The 17,623-nt window shown below is 42.7% G+C and overlaps 2 protein-coding genes across 6 annotated transcripts in view; both read left to right on the top strand.

Annotated features, from left to right (window-relative positions):
* ksr1a (kinase suppressor of ras 1a) overlaps positions 1-10,944 on the top strand; it is a 32,398-nt gene extending 21,454 nt beyond the window's left edge. The window contains exons 7-21 of one of the 5 annotated variants that reach the window (XM_034606722.1): positions 364-447; positions 588-649; positions 743-855; positions 1,808-1,976; positions 2,291-2,332; positions 2,642-2,690; positions 2,807-2,859; positions 4,200-4,480; positions 4,560-4,756; positions 5,291-5,387; positions 5,857-5,990; positions 6,349-6,480; positions 7,044-7,179; positions 7,332-7,465; positions 9,166-10,944. In XM_034606722.1, the coding sequence (XP_034462613.1) occupies positions 364-447; positions 588-649; positions 743-855; positions 1,808-1,976; positions 2,291-2,332; positions 2,642-2,690; positions 2,807-2,859; positions 4,200-4,480; positions 4,560-4,756; positions 5,291-5,387; positions 5,857-5,990; positions 6,349-6,480; positions 7,044-7,179; positions 7,332-7,465; positions 9,166-9,172 (1,690 nt within the window). In that variant the 3' untranslated portion in view covers positions 9,173-10,944. Of the gene's footprint in view, positions 1-363; positions 448-587; positions 650-742; positions 856-1,807; positions 1,977-2,290; positions 2,333-2,641; positions 2,691-2,806; positions 2,868-4,199; positions 4,481-4,559; positions 4,757-5,290; positions 5,388-5,856; positions 5,991-6,348; positions 6,481-7,043; positions 7,180-7,331; positions 7,466-9,165 lie in introns of all 5 variants that reach the window. The other 4 variants (XM_034606720.1, XM_034606721.1, XM_034606724.1 and 1 more) reach the window with 4 other exon arrangements.
* Positions 10,945-13,842: 2,898 nt separating this feature from the next.
* On the top strand, positions 13,843-16,787 carry LOC117774780. Its single transcript, XM_034607430.1, has 2 exons — positions 13,843-15,010; positions 15,902-16,787. Exons 1-2 carry the CDS (start codon positions 14,869-14,871, stop codon positions 16,684-16,686), a joined length of 927 nt encoding a protein of 308 aa, XP_034463321.1. The 5' UTR covers positions 13,843-14,868; the 3' UTR covers positions 16,687-16,787.
* Positions 16,788-17,623: the final 836 nt, after the last annotated feature.

The following is a 17,623-nucleotide window of genomic DNA, read 5'->3' as shown; positions in this document are numbered from 1 at the left end:
GCACATGCCGTTCTATTACAGCACGATTGGGCCAGATAAAGCCAAGTCTGCTCTGATTGGTCAACTATATCCAGAGCAAGTAGGAAATGTCAGCCTCCGCTCTTGCTTCACCTGGGTTTTTAGGGGGCGTGCCAGACTAGCCACTAGATTACGCAAATGTGGGCAATGGCGTCGGACTACTGACGAGGTGTTTCAGGAGCTTCAGGACTTTGCAGACCTTTTACATACACAAAAAACTACAACCCACTAGAGGAGAGTAAAACTGAAGCATTATATGTCTCCTTTAAGGAAGTAACTATATGAATCTTACCTCTGCTGCAGTGTGGATCTATAGGTCTCACAGAAACTCTTGTCTTTGTGTAGGTTTTCCACCAGGTCCTGGCTCTCCCAGACATGTCAGGTGTGCCAGAAGAACATGATGTTTGGGGTGAAGTGCAAACACTGCCGGTGAGTGGAGCACTTTCTATTTTAAGGGCACTTCAATCAACTTGGAGTGATTTTGTTATTGTTGGAGGTTTTGCAGCAGCATGATAAAGCGTGTTTCCAGGTGTCCTGGGTATCTCATGTGCTGTCCACTTTCTGTGCAGGTTAAAGTGCCACAACAAATGCACAAAGGAAGCTCCATCCTGCAGAATCTCCTTTCTACCAAGTAAGTTTGGTTCCATCCTCAATCTGCAGTTGCTGGACACAGTGTGTTTTACATTTGTGTACACACGTTATGACGTTGCCATTATTTCTGTTGTAGTTGCCAAAATCCGGAGGACTGAGTCCGTTCCGTCCGACATAAACAACCCTGTGGATCGGCCGACAGAAGCACCGCAGTTTGGCACGCTACCAAAAGCCATTACAAAAAAGGTTAAATAAAGATGACTTAGGAGTTTTGCATTACAGCACACTGTATTTCTGTATTACGGAACATTTCCCATAAACCCCACTGGTTCCTATCACCTCTATTTCTCCCTGATCCCATACTACATTTTGAAAGAAAAATAATTATGCAAAAGATTTTTGTCGTCGCCTCGTCAGTATTTCCACCATCTGCTCATGCAACACACTGACTTCGTTTAGATGGACACCAATAATCCTACTTCTGTATAAGACATTACTTCGATTATGATGTTTACATGAGTTGCTAATAGAATATTCCATTCATATTCCTGTCTGTCTGATTATGACTCATGTCATCATTATCTCCAATATATCATAAGTGCAATGTTCCTGTGCCCTCTTTTAAAAATATCATCTTTATGATATTAACGCCCATCCAAACACTTAAATCACAGAGCATAACTGCAGTTTTTCCTTCACCCCAGAAATGTGGTTACGTCATCAAGCAGTTGGTAGCTGCCGTATGTCCAATTGGACGTTATGATGCGATTGAGACATAAACATGTCCACATAATGTGGCTAAGATCAGAATACTCCACACGTCTTAATTTGATTGTTGCTTCTGAGTACGACCTAATTCAGGTTAAATCAGAAAATGCTGTTTACATGGCAGTGTCTTATTCAGACTATTGGTTATTTGGGTTAATATTGAAATCAGTCCATGTAAACTTAGTCAGTGTTCCACACCAGCAAACATAATAATTAAGTAAACATGCAATGTAAACACATTGAAATATGAAAAATACTAAAATTAGATTTACAATGTAAACAGAATATAAAGTGTAGCATGATTGCACATGTAGGATATTAAAATTGCGCAGAGAGAGGAAATGAGTATTGCACAGTTCAATTAGTTCAAATGTGTATATAATATGTCGGGCCTGAGTAATACTGTTTGCGTCCTTCCTCACTCCACCAGGACCATCCTCCAGTGCTGAACCAGCTGGACTCCAGCAGCAATCCGTCCTCCACCACCTCGTCCACGCCCTCCTCGCCGGCGCCCTTCCAGCAGAGCAACCCCCCCAGCGCCACCCCGCCGCCCAACCCCTCGCCCAAAGGTCATCGGGACAGTCGCTTCAACTTCCCTGGTAAGCTGGCACACAGATGGACCCGCGGAGAAACATGGCACATACTGAAATGTGCATGGTAGCATTCATCTCTCCTCATTGGACAGATGTCTGTTCCTAAATCTCTGTTCCAGCTTTATAGGTTATAAGAGTCTGGGCCTCTCACACACTTCTCTCCTCTTCTCTCTCTCTCTCTCTCTCTCTCTATATGTATATGATGTTAACACTGAAGAACAACTGCACTTTTTACAACATCTGTCAATTGAAAGTTTTTCTAACCAAGAGTCTCCCTCCGTGCTGTGCCTGATGGTCTGTCCCGTCTCTTTTTGCAAAAGCTGCCTGTTACTTTCAGCATAGACAGCAGTTTATCTTCCCCGGTGAGTTTGACGGCCCCCCCGAAAACATCATTCTGCATTCTGCTAGTTTCCCATCATCCCCCTCTCCCAAATCCTCCCCTGTCCTCTGCATGTTTGCTTTGAGGGTTGTGGCAGGTAGTGTAGATCCAAATCCTTCCACTGTGCATGTTGACAGCCTTTTGCCTCCATCTGCTGGTGGTAGTGGGGAACTGCATGAGATGTCGTGTTCTGTGTGAGGCTTTTTTCTAAACGGAAAAAAAGAGCCAAAACACAAAAGGGATCGAGGGATTGTTCTTATTTATTCCTAAACTATCGTATATTTCTCTGCAGATGTCTCCAGTCCTGCTCATTTGCACCCTGACGTCCTACAAGACACTGTGTAAGACATTTCTGTTCAAATAAAATCAAGTGGATTTAATAATCGTGTTACAACAGAAAGTAAATGTTGTCTTTTGCTGGTATTTACCTCTCTGATGGTCATTTTCTGTATCATAGCAGTGGGATAGAGCAATCAGACGACGTACACGCTGAGCTGGTTGAAGATGAAGATGAAGAGGTGATGTTGCACATTTTCCTGTCTTGATGAACAGTGAAATCACTTAACAGTACAGTTTTGCCATTCGCCCATTCACACACGTTCATACATTGCATCAACTTGCAACACTTTCTCAGCCATCAGGGGTTTCTGTTCAGGGTTCTTGCCCAAGGACACGTGGAATAGGGGTGACTGGGTTTGAACCGCCGACCTTGCGCTCTTCCTCCTGAGCCACAGCCGCCCCTCAGAAATGAAATGAGTTGAAGGACTGAGAGTCTTACCAACCTCAAGCTTTCACCACATGATGCAAAAATAACCCTCTGTCCTGAGACAAGGCTCCAAAACTGGTGACTTTGACTCAGACCATCGTCACATTGGAAGTTTGTTATGGCACCAAAACAAGAATTGTAATATCATCTGTCAAAGCAGAGCAGCATGTGTCAAACTCATTTCTCTCAGACGCTGTTGAAATCATAATATATTAATCTATTTACTCAGGCACGTTGGGCCACTTTTTAATGAATGGTGTGATATGACAGCTGTGGTTATTCAAATGTTTAAAAAAACCCAGATGACTGTATTCTTGTAAATGATTTCCACATGAATGGCCTGGCATCAACCAAAAACAAACATCCTCTCTCTGACGTTGGTTTACTGGAACCAGGCTGACCTGTTTGGCTGCGGTAATGCTGAGGTGGTGATGTTATTAATTTAACCGGGAGAGTCCTGCTGACGAGACAGCAGCACAAAGCTGAACTCGGAGGATAAAAACTAAAGGACATTTTACAGAATTGATTAAAGAAAAATAGGATCCTCCATTAACACTTAATGTTTCAGGCCTTTTCTGATACTAAATAATGACGATCGAGCCATTATGAACTTATATGTGACAATTAAAATACGGAGATGCAGAAGTGTCTTTCTTTAATTTGTAATAAATAAGTGAGTAGCTGTATATGTAGTAGAATAACAGCACCATGACCCAAGGATGCAGGAAGTGAGCGTGCTGACAGGGCAGCAGCACCCCCTACTGTTGAAGGTGAGCAACTGCAAAGCAAAAAAGTTTTCTAAAGACCGGTTAAAGAAACATTTTGAGAGTAGCATAGTAACAGGCCCAACATCAACCCACTTTCACCTCTATAATATCTCAAGTCATTTTAGAAGATTCAGTGTATTTTCTGTGGAGCCTGTTTGAAGCACAAATGTGACGAAGAAACTGAAATCTGATCGTTGATTTTTGTTGGTTATAGTGTATTTTCTAAAACTGGAATAAACGTTTGCTGGTCATTCAAATTCGTAGGAATAGGTGTTATACAGGCTTGATCTGACTTCCAGCCATCACCACTCTCTTGTAGGAAGGGGAGGAGGACATCGAGGCCGAAGATGAAGACGCAGAGGAGGAGAACGAGGAAGAAGAAGAGGACGAAGACGAGGACGAGGAAGACGACGAGGAGATCAGGATGAGCATGGGCTCCGACGGGGAGCTGGACGTCGACGAGCTGGACGATCTGCCCAGCTCGCGGGGGAACCAGTGGAAGGGCCCCATCTCCCGCAAGGCGAGCCAGACCAGCGTCTACCTCCAGGAGTGGGACATCCCGTATGAGCAGCTGGACCTCGGGGAACTCATAGGAAAGGTGAGGACTATAGGAGTGGGCATTTGTGGCACATGCTGAGCACTTTTGCTGAATCTGACGTGTCTCCGTGTCCGTGCAGGGCCGCTGGGGCAAAGTGCACAAGGGTCGTTGGCATGGCGAGGTAGCGATACGGCTCCTCGAGATTGACGGGAACAACCAGGACCATCTGAAGCTCTTTAAAAAGGAGGTGATGAACTACAGACAGACCAGACATGAGAATGTGGTCCTCTTCATGGGGGCCTGCATGGCTCCACCGCACCTCGCCATCATCACCAGGTCAGAACCAAAATATCAAACATCCCTGGGAAATGACCCTAAGGAGCCTTATGCTGTTTTGGCTGTTTAATAACGCTTTAAAGTTGCACTGGAATACCACAAAAACAAATGTTCATCATGCAATTGTTTGGTATATTTTTTTTTTTTCCAGCAAAATACACTTAAAAACATAACATCCAATATGAATTTTTTTTGTATTTTTTACTATAACAACTACAAACATGCTCAACAAAGCTTTTTCAAAGTTGAAAATGTAAATGGCATCACTGTCTTTGCATTCTCAGAGTGAGGGGAGTTTCTAAGTGATGCAAAAATAAGATGTAAAAGGTCAAACTGAGACAGAGTCTAACACGGTGCATTTTCATAGTGTGGGGTTAATTTTTTTGTCCACTTGTTGGAAGCACAAAGCCTCTGTCCTCTTCTCTATCGCTACCCTCACACCGGCTTGATCGGCGACTCCTGAGGGTTCAACTTTAATACGTGGGTTGTTGTTTTTTCATCAATCTAATCCCCCCCCCCTCTCTTTCCTTGCAGCTTCTGTAAAGGGAGGACGCTGTATTCTGTCGTTAGAGACACTAAAAACACTTTGGATATTAACAAGACCAGACAAATCGCTCAGGAGATTGTAAAGGTAAATGCTTCTTTCATATCTTTTCAAAGCTCCCACTGATGCGTTTGAGTTAGTGAGATCCAGACCCTGATTCATGTGTTTAGAAATGAAAGATTTCATGTCCAGGAATGGGCTTTGTTAAAATCCAAGAAAGATTTTTATTAAAAGAGACATGAAATCTGTTTCATTAAAACAGCAAAACCAAATCTGTTAAACATGGTTCATTAAATATTTTTCAGTTTTGGAATATATATTTCATTTTGCTCTTGCATGAAAAGCCAATACCAAAGGAAAAACATTCTCCACAAGGAATAAAGTATATTCAGCAAACTTCCTTGAACAAACATCCACTACCAGAATCCTGTGTGCACTTTTGATAAGATCCAAAATGTGAACAGAAGCAGCTGGAACACACACATTCACGTCTGAATCAACATCAAACCTGGATGACAACACTCAATGATGTGCCGCTGTTTGTCCTCTGCTGCAGGGAATGGGCTATCTGCACGCCAAAGGCATCGTTCACAAGGACCTGAAGTCCAAGAACGTCTTTCACGACACCAACAAAGTCGTGATCACGGACTTCGGGCTGTTCGGGATCTCTGGGGTCGTTCAGGAAGGGAGGTGAGAGGCCCCACCACTCGAGAGGCAGCGAAAACTACCTCCACCTCAGCTAAACGGCTGGTCAGGCCACACTGCGATTACCTGTGGAGGTCTAGTGATTTGTAATAACTGCTGAGTCCTGCAGGCGTCTTCCTCGAAATCTCCTGGTCATGAAAACTAAACGATTTCCTGCAGACTCTCGTTTTTTAAGTACATTTCGAACACACACCTCACTTATCTCATTCTTCCTTTGTGTTTATGAGTAGCCATTTTCTACACAGTAGTTGAAGATGGACTCTTTAATGTGTCTTTCCGCTCTGATTTTTCCACTCCACTTTATTTGATACTGAAAAGTGTGCACCTTTCTTTTATTTTTCAGGCGTGAGAATAAACTAAAACTTCCCCATGGCTGGATTTGTTATCTGGCACCAGAGATCGTGCGCAGGATGAGCCCCGGTAACAACGAGGACCGCCTTCCGTTCTCCACCGCAGCCGATGTGTACGCCTTTGGGTGAGTTCGGCACGCGCACAAGCCCAGTAGCTGACTTAAATATACAAAAGATATATTACGCTCGTATTCTGGTTCATGATTTAAATTTTGGGTTTTACTTGACAATGTTTATATGCTTTAATCTTAAGAAAACATTCCACATACTGTCCAGTGCTGCAGCTCCTCTTTTCAACTCCTGTCCCTTTAAGGCCCCCCCTCCCGATGAAGCACACCCTGCTCTGATTGGTCAGCTGGCCCACCTTGTTGTGATTGGTTCAATACTTGTAGGAAATGTCAGCCTCAGTTTTGTTAGCGGACGTGCCAGAGTAGTCGCTAGTCGTACATTCAGCAAATGGCGTGCATCGTGATGTGCTCGCTCGCGCTATCGTCCATAAAGTTGTGACTGTCCACGCAAACATCCAGACCTCGTAGATTTAGCTCTAGTGGCAGGTTTTGCATTTCTTTCTCTCACATGTGAAAAAAAACTGAAAAAGTATACGTCTCCTTAAAGCTATGAAGACCTAGAGGAGCTTATTTGACTATTACACTGTAATCAAACTTCTGACCCCCCCCTCCCCTTTCAGCACCATTTGGTATGAGCTTCAAGCGAGGGACTGGCCAATCACCAATCAGCATGTGGAAGCTACCATCTGGCAGGTGGGGAGCGGAGAGGGCATCAAGAAGGTGTTGGCCGAGATCAGCCTGGGCAAGGAGGTCACTGTGAGTAGAGTAAGAATCGTGTCAGTCATTCAGATACTCAAATGGTTATACTTCCTGAGACGGCAAATAATCAACCGTGGCTCAGTGACGCAGAGATATCAAGGAAGTGCAAAGATTGACCCGAAGTGTTTGTGTTTGTGTGGCCGCCCCAGGAGATCCTCTCCGCCTGCTGGGCGTATGACCTGAGAGACAGGCCGACCTTCACCCAGCTGGCCGACATGCTGGAGAAGCTGCCCAAGCTCAACCGCAGGCTGTCCCACCCCGGACACTTCTGGAAGTCTGCAGAGTAGGTATCCAGAAAGTGAAGGACAATGTGGAGACGCTGGACACGTGAAAACAAAACCTCACAGTGCATCTTCTGATTCCTTGTGGTACAATGGCCCTGATAATAATGACGATCCCAGCAGTGAGAGTGAAGCAGCCTTGGGGGTCTTATTTATTTAGTCTTATTTATAAATGAGATATATATAAAAGGGTATTTGGTTGATATATTTTGTACATGATAAGGTAAGATAATATAAATGGGTTTGAACGGATTAATGTCGTAGTTTCTCTTCAGCATCACACATGCCTGAATGCACTGTCACTGCACTGTGGAGCGTCTCAGCTGCCGTTGCATGCTCTTAAATGAAATGTGAACTTTGTGCTTTTTATACGTAGATGTTCATTTATTCTTGGTCACAGGAAACTGAAATGTCGACGGACTCTTTTAAGTAGTCTGTGATTGGGTAGTTTGTTGTCACGGACGATTTTTCAGATGCAGTCAGGAAGAGCAAAAATAAATTATCTGACGTATGTACAAAGCGACAAGATGATGCATTATATTATTATTAGTTTCTATCCCCATGCGTGTGTGTGACACATTTCTTTGTACTTACTGTCATCAAAATATAAGCATGGGACATTTTATGACACATCGTCTTCTTAAGCTGACATTAACTGTCCAGTGTGTGAAAGGACCAAATTAAAAACGGAATTGAAAACATGCAAAAACTAGAATGACACTCAGAAGAGCGTAAACCTCAGCCCAGGCCCAACAGTCACTTAATGAAGCTACATTTAAATTCACTAGATCCAGATTTATATTTGAATCTGCAACTAATTTCTCACATTTATAAATATCAATCCCCCTAAACGTGCTTGATTCCATTTTTTTTCATTAAGAACAACTCATTCATATCTGAAAAATGAACAATTATTGCAAAATGCTTCTCGTGATTTAAAGAAATCTGGATCCGCAGCAAAGATTCATGGTAATCCGTCCGGTAGCTTTTGTTTAATCCTGCTAACAAACAAACAGACAAACAAAAACATAACGACCTTGGCGGAGGTAAAAATACATAAATAAATAAATTAAGGTCATAAAGAGAAATTTTGGACCAAAAAATCTTCTTCAGGTTTTTTACCTCTTTTTCTGTCATCTTAAGGAGTTTGACAGTTTTGTTCATTTCCATACCAGAGTAGATTTATTTTTAATTTTTCAGTTTCTGCAAACCCACCCATCACATTTATTTACATGTCTCCATTTCAGCTTTGCTTCACGCCACGTTTCCTTCTGTCTCTCTGCTTCTTCATGATTTGCTTCTTCCAAACGACCCGTGTGATGTTCGCACTAAAGCAAAATGTGACCTTCTGCATTTCTAATCTCAAATCAGTAGTTCAGGGCTTCACTTTCGATCCTGTGTGGTTAAATGTTAGTTTTGTTCGGCTGGATGATGGTTTACGTTTAAAAAGAAAAACCTAAAGAGGTCTGCTTGGACATAAAAATGCTTAAATTGATCTTGTCTTTCCTGGATTCCACTTTCAAAGCCTGACCCTTTTTATTTTTACGCCCTCAAACTAATCAACATGTGTGTAATATCTTGCTGCTTTTTTTTCAAATGATGCTTTCTTCACTTGTTTCACTTCCACTAACCGTCTAACGTTTGTGTTTTTCCCTTTGCTCTTCCCTCGTCTTTTTTCTTCTTGTTCTCTTTTCTAATCTAGGTTGTAGCGGGCGCACTGAAACATAAGCAATGCACAACAAAGCCTGGGTCTGCCTTGCATGCTCCTGAATCCTTAACTCTTACAGGATTGAACAAAGCGTTGCCTCTGCCTGAAAACAGACACTGCTTCCACTAATCCACGGTCTGATCTTCCGTGTCTAACCGTTGCGTTTCCTTAGAGAGGATTGGTGGACTGAGGCGTGGCAGGGGCGGGGCGAGGGGGGGGGGGGGGAGATGCGGGATAACCACCACCATCCTCCTTCGTGCTTTCCCTCCTTTTTCGTTTCATATCTCTTCGCCTTTCCCCCCCCATTTTCGTTTTTTGTTTTGTTTCTGTGATGTTGTGCTTGACTCTTGAGTAACTGGTGTCTGTGCTGAGACTGACTGGTGGCGCCCTGGTCCGTGCCTGCTGATGGCCGCCCCTGTCCTTCGGCCCCCTGCTCACCCTTTCTCTCTGCTGCGCTGCTGTGGTTGTGGTCGTTCTTAATAATCTCACACACACGTGCACACCGCTGGACGTAAAGTGAACCCTCACTCCCAAATGGACCATTTCATTTATCTATGTTTTCCCCCGAGGGCCTGACACGCGTCTGACAGGCCGCTTGAGTTATATCTTCTCGAAGCGACTGCCTCTCTGCTCCTCTCCCTCGGCCTTTTTCACGCCTGTGTGTCACGGCATCTGCCGACATGTCGACCTGCCCCATGTCCAGACACAATATGCACTTTGTCAACGGGAGAAAAATAATCACGAACTCTGTTTTTTGTTGTTGTTGCTGTTGTTTAGTTTGGTTTTGAATCGTCATATTTGCAGTGTGTTTTTCTTTTTTCTTTTGTACTTGTTGAGGGTCTCGGAGGCTCGGACAGTGTGATATGCTCACTCATATGTTGTCTTTATGAAGCATAACCTGTTAGATTCACTGTTTTATGGGATGCATTTTGAAAACGAGGCACCGATGAAGGTGCTAAAGTCGACGTGAAAAGAAACGAGGTGAAATATCCCCTTCATCCTCATCATCATCCACAATCCACATGGGGAGTAGAATAATGCTGGTTATTTATGATTAAAGACTTTTTTTTTTATGATGATCGTGTCCATCCATTGAAGTGTAAAGTGCACTTTATGAGAACATGAGGTCCTTTGGAAACATCATCCTGTCGGGGAGTTGAGAGATTTCAGTCTGCGCAAAAAAGAAAAAAGATAAATCAGGAACCTGGCGCAAAAGTGTCCTATATCTTCCTAAAACATTACCTCTTGTGCGCGCTTGTGCATACTGTTTGTGATTGCTGGCTTCAGTTGGGGTGCTTGTATTTATGTGTTGTGTGTGTGTGTGTGTGTGTGTGTGTGTGTGTGTGTGTGTGTGCGTGTGCATGTGCGACTGAGTGAGTGTACCGTGTCGGAATACGTCGGGTTGGTTTTTGTGAAAGACTGCAGTAAATGTCGTGTTGTAAAATCCAATTGTACATACATTATTTAATGTATAGCAAAAATTAACATGATTCTTCTAATATTTGTACAAACATTTTATATGTAAACTACATCACAACATTTTTGAATAGGTACTGCTATGGCTATTACAGATGTGTATATATTTATATTTTTTTCATGTATAAAAAAAAATACTGTATAAAAGCTGTACAATTTTTAGAATGGGCCAATACATGTTTTTTATGTTACTGTAAAAATTCATATTTTTGTATTGCATGTGACTACTGTTCTGTTCACACAGTTTCTGTTTTCATCCATGGAAGACAATAAAATGAGGCTTGTCATGTAACCACAGAATGGAGGCTGTTGTTTTTCTCCTGAGGTGAATGAGTGCAATGAATTTAAAAACAACTGAAGCATCTTTAAGGTGCAAATAGAAGATAATTAAACTGGACTTAAATAAATATAAATAAACTGGACAAAATACAGACAAGAACAGGGAGTTTTACATGTCCTTAAAATATGCAGATTTAATTTATTTGCAGTTTAACCTCTGCCAAGGAGGTTGTGTTTTTTCAGTTGGTTTGTTTGTTTGTTTTGAAGCAAGATAACACAATCTACAGGACGGATTTCCGTGAAATGTGGAAAGATGCGATATGAGTCAGAGAAGATCCAATTAAATTTTGGTGCAGACCTGGATCAGATGCAGGATTTCCTTTTTCCACTTTCTTTTACATGCAAGATAGGGCTTTTACATTTTGACATTCAGTGTGTAAAATTTGGTGCAGCTTGATTGAATTTGAGAGGACCGTTGGGCCTTGGCGCAGGTATCCACGTTTAGTTTGTCTATTTTGTATCTAAGGAACCAAAGAAATTCTAAAACGGTTATTAAACACACTTATTAAACTGGGATCAAGATCACACACACTATCATCAATAACGATATATTTTACCAACTAACAAATGGGTCTGTTCATCTGACAAGTGTTTAATAGAGTGAGAATAGGGGGGTTGTTGTCTCACCAGGACAAAAAAGGCTTCACACTGAAATGTGTAGGAAGAGGCTAAAGCTTATTTACATACTGAGAGCACATCGGGTGGGTTTAGCTCCTGAAAATAGAAAAGCTAACAGAAAAAAGATTGCTCTCTCCCCCCGAGGTCTTTTGAGGCGAAGGTTGTGGAAACGCTTGCAGCAGCTTCCTCTAGGTGGCACATAAACCTTACAGAGTCGTTGGGAGTCTGAACCAAAACTGTGAGGCAGTTGGGTTATTTTATTTTGGTTGTGCACATTTTACGTGCGCTTTGGTCAATGGTTCGCATCTATTTGTGTGTTGTGCGTTATTCAGGTGTGAAAGTGTCATCTCTCTATTTTAACTACCAAGCGCTTCAGCTTGTGTGAGAACTCTTATCTCCTGCATCTGGAAACCACTGAAACTTGTTCGTTTGTCAGATTAACTGTCTGAAGCTGCTCCGAAATGAACAGTGGGGGGGGGGGGGGGGGGGAAGTCAGTGAATCTGCATTTAGAAGAACTTCTCCGGATTACCAGCTTTCACAAACTGCTTCACAAGCTTCAGAGAAAAGACTGTTTGCCTTGTTTTCTCCCCTTTCTGCTGAGGCAGCTTTTCAGTGATGAATCCATCAAAAGTTTATAATACAAGGCCCTGGGAGCTGTCAGGAGAATGAGAAATACCGCTCAGATTCAGACCTTGAAGGCTGTTATCAGTAAGGCTGCGTCCGTAAGTGTGGCTTTGAATAATAAGAATGATGGATTGATTCTGAATACTGGTATCAATCCAGCAGAAAAGAAAGGACCTTGTATCCTCTACTGCGACTAAGAGCTCTCTGACTCCAACTGGTACCGGGTCACGTGACCAGTGTTTGGCGTTTGCTGGGAGGCCGGAAAACAAAATGCTCTTTCTATCCCGGGTGTCAGTCAAAACCGAACCTGATAATAAAAACTCATGTGCGGAACCACACATCAAACATGTTTAATGTTGGAAAGTTAGAACTGTGGCAGGCTGCAAATTCACAGAGGAGCCGACACACATCAGTCAGCAAGTGTGTTGAGAAACCTAGGTCTCACACACACACACACACACACACACACACACACACACACACACACACACACAGAGAGTGAGAGAGAGCTTCACTAGGCCATTTTGACATTTGCTGAACCCACGACTCCACCTGTCAGCCATCAATTGATGGTCTTGGGATTGTCCTTAATGAGGCTGTCCACCATCCCATCCACCAGGTCAGTTATTTACGGTGGGTGAAGTTACACACAGACAAAACAAAGGTGTCACATATATACACACACACATAAAAGCACAAATGCCCTTTGATTGGCTGTGAGGACAAATACACAACACCAAGATTGTTACTACTGACACATTGGACTTTCCATCAGTGGTGTGGCGATGAAGTCATCTGTTTTTCCCCTGCTCTCACTTCCTCACGCATACTTAACTTAATGATGCTCTCTTCCTCCTCCTCCTCCTCCTCCTCCTCCTCCAGGATAGAAGCAGAATTAACTGTAACAATGTTGGTTAATAACTTTCGTAACTTTATTTATAGAGCCTGTCAAAATAGCCATGAGGAAGTGTTTCACAAAGAGGACAAATAAAAATAAGGCATCAAACACAAGACGCAAATTAATGTGATATCAAAGACAGCAAATAAAATGAATCAACATCATTTAAAAGTTATGGCAAAAGAAAATGATACAATAAACACAAGTTATAGCAACAACAAAAAACAATCAACTAAAAGCAATTTGGTAAAAGTATGTTTTGGTTTCCAAACTAGGGGCCGGGACCCTCTAAGGGGTCGTGAGACACAGACAGAGGGTCACAAGATGGTTTCCAGGAAGCAAATACAATCAAAACATTGTCATATTTTAGCCATTAATGTTACAAAAGCTACACAAAATATTAGTTACACTTCAAATAATCGCCAGCCATCTGATTTTCTTTATCTCCAGGATTATGATGACGATTATGAAAGATTAGCAACAGCATCAGTTAAAGCAGGTTAATGTACAGCACCACGTGGAATGAGCGGGGTCACAAGGCTCTGGCACAGTTATTGGGGGTTGTGGGCTGAAAGGACTGATCTACGGTATGTGGGTCAATTTAGAATTTTTCATTTTCATATTTAGATGTTTCCCTCTTAAACTTGTATGTTAAAAACCGCCCTGTAGACGACACTATTCTTTATAAAAAATAAAAAATAAATCTAAATATTCTCCTGGTTATTCACTGCATTTACTGAGCACCTGTGACAACTGCTGCTGGGTAATGACAAAGAACTGATCCTGTGGTGTGAGTAAATTAATTTATGTTGGGTTTTACGACAGCATATCAACTTGTTACGTTCAGTCAGTCACAGTAATTTATAACCCTCCCTGTTACATTAGTCGTGCGCACTCGTGACCTTGCCTCCGTCCTTCTGTCTGAGCAAGAATAACAAGACGCCTGCCGATATCAGCAGCGCAGATTTGTGTTCATGTCGCTCATGATTTACTGCCCCTTTCTTTTGGATGGCCACGTTGATAAACAGCTCGATGACGAAGGACCACAGCAGCAAGACGCCATTCCGACGTCTTTGCTTCAGTCCCTGCAGAAAGATACAGATACTTAAGGGAGCCTAGAGGGTGATGGGCACTGAAAGCTGTCGTGGATGTTGCTGGCGTCATCTGCAGGGATGAGGCAACTTTCCAAATTAAGCTTTTCCCTTTGTCAAATGTGCAGAAATAACTGTAAATCTGACAGGAAACACAAATTTGCAGTTGCAGAGGAAACTCAATGGGGAACTGCAAAATAAAAAATACTATTGAAATCAACAGAAATTATGAATAACGTTTGTTGTTTCACTTCACCTTGGCAACACAAATTTATCTGAGAGGGCACGATGTTGAACACGGCCTCATACATATTTTTGGATCTGACCTAAAGTACATTTTCTACACTTGACATTTGTCTTTGCCACATGTATTAAGTGACACGGCTTCAGACGTGCACTCTATTAACTATGGCGTCTCAAAAGCAGAAGACGACACCAAAAGCAGAAGACGTATGCAAGCTGTGCTGCATTTTATAAATACTCAGTTGTCCGTTAGTCAGATGTATCGTGAGATTCTTCTGTTAGCGCTTACCCACAACTTTTTATAGCCGGTCACTCCACTGATGTTTTTTGTGATAACCACACGACACCAAAAGCCACTTCCTTCTCTTCTTATAGAGCAAATAGAGAAGTAAGAGCGAGACGGCGTCATGAGTGTGCCACTTATTGGAATTTACTGTCATTGTCTCGCAGATGGTTCACACATCGCTGATCTCTCTATACTTACATCACAGCTTCCACATATTTATTCACAAGAAACCTTGCTCGTCTGGCATTTATATCAAGAACAGGGTAAGTGATTACATCTTTTATTAATACATACTTTTACTTTGAAACCTGTTAGTTTAAGAATAATAGTAATTATCACTGTTGAGAACACATCTCACGAGAAGAGGGGTTAAGTTTTAACACCTATTTTATTGAATTGTTCTCAACAGATATGTTTGGTTACTTTGGTTTCAGGGACATAAAATCACAATTGTGCGTTCGTGCCAAAACAAAAGTGATGAAATGTGTAAAGAATCACAGTTCCTCCTTTTGAAACACCAGAAGTTGAGATCTAATAGAAAGAAAGTTACTCATTCAGGCAGAACTAAAAACACTTTATCACGATTTTGAGTAAAAATTTCACAAAAAAACATTAAAAAAAAATATATATATATATATCAGCACCTTCCCTATAAATTAAAATCAAAACCAATCCAATGTTTGCACATTTTAATACTCTGAAACCTGTAAGAATGGTTATTAAAAAAATAGTAATGATATAATAAAGAAGAGGGAATGAAGGTTAATAGCTATATAGTCTTATTGAATGGCTCTAGAAAAACTACAAAACTTTATCAACAATTTCAGTACAAACAAAATAATATCAGCATCTTAACTATGAATTCAAAACTAAGCTTATAGGATCACACTGATGAAATGTACATGAGACCACACTGCTGCTGACCGTGATCCCATGTACTGTAGGATAATGCATCATAATGCACAGAACCTTCCGCGCACTGTCATCTAATTTCCGAAGCCTTTTAAATGAAGGAATCTATCAGGGCTGCATATTTTCATTGCTCTGTGCAATAGTTTGACATTTAATTCAAATCAGTTGGAACCAGGAGCAAATACTGAATGTTAATAGAATTTTTTAATCCAAATTTCCCCTGTTTTCCCGTGTCTCCTCAGATACCAACATGAACGGCCTCCTCCTCCTGTTTTACTGCTTAGAAATCCTGGCTGCACTTCTGTGTGGAGCTGATGGCAAAGAGCAGAATGAAACTCCTCTGTCAACCACACAAATCAGCACTTCAGCATCCTCACCACCTGATTTCACCACCGCTGCCAATGGCACGTCTGAGGCCAGCAGCCTGACGAGCACCGAGACGTTCACAACTGTCTCCTTGCTCTCAAGCAGTCGCAGCCCTGCAGCTACGTCTGTCCGTCCGCTCAAGACCACCACCTCCACCACTGTCGCCCCAAACTGGGGGATCTACAGAAGGGAATGTCTCGCACCCTACCTGGTGAGTGGCATCCTCATCATAGTCTGCACCGTCCTGCTGGTCTCCAATTTGATGTTGACGTGTAAGGTGAGGCATCTCAGCAGCCGCCTCAAGGCGCTGAGCGGCGACAATGACCTGATCAGCAACTCTGAGTTCTGGATGGGAACTGCCAGGAAGAACAAAAGCAGATCAGGGCCGGAGGCCAAAGAGACCAGCGTGTTGATGACTGACTTCGGTCAAACACCGGAGGTCCTGGGTGATGGTGCTAACAAGGAAGAGGGCAAGAAGGTAAGCGTGGATGGACAAATGGGAGAGGAGAACAAGAAGAAGGTGGAAGACAACGGTGACGAGAGTAAGAAGGAGACACCTGTCACAAAAAAGTCCTTGTCCTCAAAGCCTCAAGAGGAAAGTACTGATCCGAAGTCAAGCAAAGCTGAAGCCACCTCTGAGGAACCAAAGGGTGAAGTGTAGCACTGTGTGTGTGTGTGTGTGTGTGTGTGTGTGTGTGTGTGTGAGTGTGTGTGTGTGTGTGTGTGTGTGTGTGTGTGTGTGTGTGTGTGTGTGTGTGTGTGTGTGTGTGTGTGTGTGCGTGTGTGTGTGTGTGCATGCGTGTGTCTGTATGTGTGTGTGTGTGTGTGTGTGTGTGTGTGTGTGTGTGTGTGTGTGTGTCTGTATGTGTGAGTGTGTGTGTGTGTGTGTGTGTGTGTGTGTGTGTGTGTGTGTGTGTGTGTGTGTGTGTGTGTGTGTGTGTGCGTGTGTGTGTGTGTGCATGCGTGTGTCTGTATGTGTGTGTGTGTGTGTGTGTGTGTGTGCGCATGTCTATAGCTATAGTTATGAGGGGCAATTTTAGTTCAATACCATCATTGTGAGAACTCGTCCTCATAAATTCAAAGGCCTTTTTGAGGGACGACACTTGGTTTTGGGGTTAGGGTCAGAATAAGGTTTAGGTTTGGGTAAGGGTCAGGCATTTAGTTGTGATTGTTAAGTTTAGGGTAAGGGGCTAGGGAATGCATTATGCATTATGTCAATAAGTGTCCTCTCACAACTATAGAGACAAGTGTGCGTGTGTACATGTGTTTATGTTTGTGTGAGAGAGAGAGAGAGAGAGAGAGAGAGAGAGAGAGAGAGAGAGAGAGAGAGGTCGACTTAATTAGCAAGCAGAGAATGTGCCTCTTCCGGGCAGTGCCACTCAACTCCGAGAGAACACTCTCTTTCACCTCGGCCCGGGGTGACAAAAGACACACAAAAGTCCTTTTCAACAAACCAATATGGAGTGGCTTCCGCCGCCTTGTGCAGATTTTTGTCCGTCCACTTGCTTGTGACGTCCCCATGGATGTGCACCTTTTATTGAAAAGTCTTTGAGTATAGTTTTCCCCTTGTCACGGCACTGCAGCCTCTGCATGAGGCT

This window comes from Hippoglossus hippoglossus, chromosome 14, assembly GCF_009819705.1.
Source record: "Hippoglossus hippoglossus isolate fHipHip1 chromosome 14, fHipHip1.pri, whole genome shotgun sequence".
Lineage (NCBI taxonomy): Eukaryota > Metazoa > Chordata > Actinopteri > Pleuronectiformes > Pleuronectidae > Hippoglossus > Hippoglossus hippoglossus.
This window is presented reverse-complemented; position numbering and strand designations above follow the sequence as displayed.